The sequence below is a fragment of the Dichomitus squalens genome (assembly GCF_000275845.1).
Source record: "Dichomitus squalens LYAD-421 SS1 unplaced genomic scaffold DICSQscaffold_55, whole genome shotgun sequence".
Lineage (NCBI taxonomy): Eukaryota > Fungi > Basidiomycota > Agaricomycetes > Polyporales > Polyporaceae > Dichomitus > Dichomitus squalens.
The window spans coordinates 1-3,740 of record NW_006766937.1 but is presented as its reverse complement, the minus strand read 5'-3'; the positions used below and the strand labels follow the sequence as shown (position 1 = coordinate 3,740).

At 56.2% G+C, this 3,740-nt stretch overlaps 2 protein-coding genes across 2 annotated transcripts; one reads left to right on the top strand and one right to left on the bottom strand.

Moving 5' to 3' along the window:
• Nucleotides 1-975: 975 nt before the first annotated feature.
• DICSQDRAFT_69508 (uncharacterized protein) lies at nucleotides 976-1,200 on the bottom strand (the record flags this gene model as incomplete). The annotated part of the gene is made up of 1 exon (XM_007369760.1): nucleotides 976-1,200. A coding segment is annotated over one exon (225 nt), but the record flags the coding sequence as incomplete, so codon positions are not given.
• A 1,894-nt stretch (nucleotides 1,201-3,094) lies between these two features.
• On the top strand, nucleotides 3,095-3,300 carry DICSQDRAFT_173963 (uncharacterized protein; the record flags this gene model as incomplete). Its single annotated transcript, XM_007369759.1, has 2 exons — nucleotides 3,095-3,183; nucleotides 3,237-3,300. 2 exons carry the CDS (start codon nucleotides 3,095-3,097, stop codon nucleotides 3,298-3,300), a joined length of 153 nt encoding a protein of 50 aa, XP_007369821.1.
• Nucleotides 3,301-3,740: the final 440 nt, after the last annotated feature.

The window sequence follows — 3,740 nt, the reverse complement described above, 5'->3', positions numbered from 1 at the left end:
CCCGCATGCTACGTTCCCGTGATCACCATGCCTTTGCCTTTTCCTTCCTGCCCTTTGTTCTCCCTTTGTCATCTTCACTGCCTCGCTCTCGCGCCTTGTCTTTGGTTGCTAAGCAGCCCTTCTAGTATATAAGGACCCCTTAGGCACTCCCTAGTCCCCATCTCGACCTCTTGGTCATTGGGACTAGGTGAGTGACCATAGCGTTGTATCTCCCTCCGATTGCTAATGTATAACTTGGTCATTGGGACTAGTCTGTCGCTGCCTGCGTGAAGACTAGCTTTCGTAGGTCTCGTGCCTTCGTGCCGACCTCCGCTCTGCCCTCGTCGAGTTTTCTGTCACGTTTATCCCTCTCCCTCTCTCTTTCCCCTTTCGGCTCCTTGCCGCTCGCCTACGGGGTCGTCGCCGAACGTCGACCCGAGTCTACGCGCCTAGTCGCCGCGACACTTGTTGAGCATGATACTGGCGGAAATTCTTAAGAGGGTCGGGGTCGTCGTCGACACCGGGGTCACTGAAGGAAATGTCGATCACAATGTGGGGCATAGCAAAGCCATAAGCGGCCTTGCACGTCAAGACAGTTTGGAGTGCATCGTCGACAGGGCAGTAGTCAATGATTGTACGGAGGACATCGTGATTGAAGGCGAGGAGGCGGAGGTTAGAAGTGAACGGAGCGGGTGGATGCGGATGGGATACTCACCTGTCGCGCTTGCTCAGCTGGTGTCGTCCCTCCCTCTCTTCCCGTCGCGGTCTCAGCTTCATCACTCTTGCATTAACCAGGTGGCCAGGGAACCCGAAGGTGGTGGCAGGTGGGGCGAGAGACGGAGACAGATGGAGGCCTGCGCAGAGGGAGATGGGCCAGAGTGCGGAGGTTAGACGCTTGACGCGTCCCATACCTAGGGAAGAATTGAGGGATTAGAAGGGGTTTTTTCTGGGGGGAACGCAGCCATGTGGGCAGGCATAGGGGTGCGATGCGTCGAATCATTGATCGGCGGATGGGACGCGAACGGGACGAGAGGGGGAGGGACGCACCTGGACACCCCCGGGGGTCATGTCGAGCTCAGCGGCGAGCTTCTTGCGGTGCTTGACCTCGCCGGGGGTGTAGGGGTAGAAAGTGGGGATATCGACCTGGGATGGGTCCATGCCCGGAGGGATGAGTTCTGGGACGCAGGTCTGGTTCTGAGGGGTGTCGAGGGCGAGACGGGGGTCAAAGGGTGGGTAGGGATGGTGGTGGACAGAATTGTGGGGGATGTTGTGTGGGGGGAGGTGGTAGAGAGCAGGCTGCGCTCTGTTCTGGAGGTCGACGGAGGGAAGAAGGGCGACAGCAAAGAAGGAGGAGGAGGGCGCGTGGAGAGAAGCGACAGACAGGAGAGGGAGAAATGCTGGCGGGCGCCAACTAGTCAGGTCCCCAGCCCAGCGCTTATGAGTCGTGGATTCAAGTTAGTAGGTACTTACTAGACACTACCTACAGCTACCAACTACGACGACTTGCGAACGTTGCAAGGGTCTGCGACAAGAGAAGGTGTGTGTGGCTTAGACATGAGTGCAATCAGACTGATCCGAGAGGGGGGACAACGGTGTGAGCGGACAGGTAGCGACGTGATGAGTGGATGTTAGTGGAAAGTTGTGGACCGTAATTGCAGATCGTGATCAAGGTCTTCGACAGTGGCATACAGATGCAAACGTGACTGGAAATAATATGTGCAGAAGAGGCGGAGGGGCATAGAGACATGTGTAGGGCCATAAGTATGCACGTGAGACAAAACTGATCGTCTAATGTACCAACATAACACAAGATGGGGCGACGAGCCTGAGATGCCGACGGGGCAACCGCTGCAGCCACGAAAGGCTGACCGTCGCCACAAACGCGCCAACTGACACGAACGACGGTGCGGGTGAGGCGGTGAGCGCGAACCAGATGGAGCGGTACAGCAGCCCGTGCGGAATTGCATAGTGCTCCTGCTTCGGCTTGGCCTTCCCATTGTTCGCGCCGTCGTCGTCGGCCTGTTTGGCGTTGCGGCGGAGGTTGAAGAGGGTCTCATGAATTTAATGTTGCCTGCGAAGCCCAACGCCCAGAGGGCGAGCCCGAACCAGAACGTCGGGCGCGCGTAGGCGTCGGCCAGGAAGGGCTGCACTGGCGGCAAGGAGAGATACGTGTCCATGAGCAAGCTGTTGACCGTCTTGAATGTGTTGAAGAAGACGGCGGAGATGGCGACCATGAGTTACGAGAGCGAGGGCGTGCGGAGGGGCGAGATGAGCGCATGGTTGAGGTAGTGCGTCACGAAGGGGAGCGTGATTAATGTTGGACGGTGCGTGGACGAGCCTGAGAGTGGTGGTGCGTTGGGGGACAGACATGTGGAGAGATAAGGGCGAGGGTAGATGTGGGAGAGAGAGGGGAGCGGAGGTAGGAGTTGGAAAAAGCGACGAGGGCAACAAGTCCATGGCTATTCAGGAGCGGATGCCTCAGACGTAATGCGTTCAAATGAAGATTTGGCTTGGATTTCGAATATAGTAGGTGCGAGTTCGATTTTTACTCACCATCGACCATGAATATACTCTTCGTTGGTGGGCTAAAACATTCAAATGGCGCATCGTAGAAGAACGTCGGGGAATGAAGAAGGGCGAAACTGTGGCAAACCACTTTCGTGCACCTATACAAAGGGTACCATGTCAGCTGAAGTTTGTGCTGTCCTGTTTCCAGCTTACAGCCTCGATGCTACTACTGCTTGCAACCAACTCCAGCTCAGTCACGATGCACCGTATACCCAACCCTTACCAGCAAGAGTAGTCAAATAATACACTCACCTTCGTGAGATGTTCGCACTGTTTGCAAGTTCAGATATGCCATCGCTCTCGAGTTCGAGGCGAGATACTTAGGACGATAGCGATGACAGTCGCAACTTCTCCGCAAACACGACGTAAGTGGCGCTATTTGTACTTGTGAGGATCTAAAGCCTCCGCCTTTCGTTTTCGGACACGGATTGTACAGATGTCAGGTGGCAGGTAGCCATAAATCGAGTTTCCAACTGCGGGAACTCGCGACACGGACTTCCCCGACATCCGCTTCAAATCCGTCGTGCACTCTGACGACAACTCGTGCATGGTCATCCCGCGCGAGGGTGACCTCGTCCGGCTCTACATCCAGCTCGCGGACCGCGACCTTGTCACCGGCCGTGTGGACAAGAGCCGGTGCTCCCCCAGCGGCTGATCGAGGTCGCAAAGACGTTGTTCACGCCGTACAGGATCAACGATGTCGCGGCGACTAGGCGCGTAGACTCGGGTCGACGTTCGGCGACGACCCCGTAGGCGAGCGGCAAGGAGCCGGAAGGGGAAGGAGAGAGGGAGAGGGATAAACGTGACAGAAAACTCGACGAGGGCAGAGCGGAGGTCGGCACGAAGGCACGAGACCTACGAAAGCTAGTCTTCACGCAGGCAGCGACAGACTAGTCCCAATGACCAAGTTATACATTAGCAATCGGAGGGAGATACAACGCTATGGTCACTCACCTAGTCCCAATGACCAAGAGGTCGAGATGGGGACTAGGGAGTGCCTAAGGGGTCCTTATATACTAGAAGGGCTGCTTAGCAACCAAAGACAAGGCGCGAGAGCGAGGCAGTGAAGATGACAAAGGGAGAACAAAGGGCAGGAAGGAAAAGGCAAAGGCATGGTGATCACGGGAACGTAGCATGCGGGTGTGGGAACATATCTGCAGTGTCCAAACTGGGATGGTCTAAGAAAGGAAATG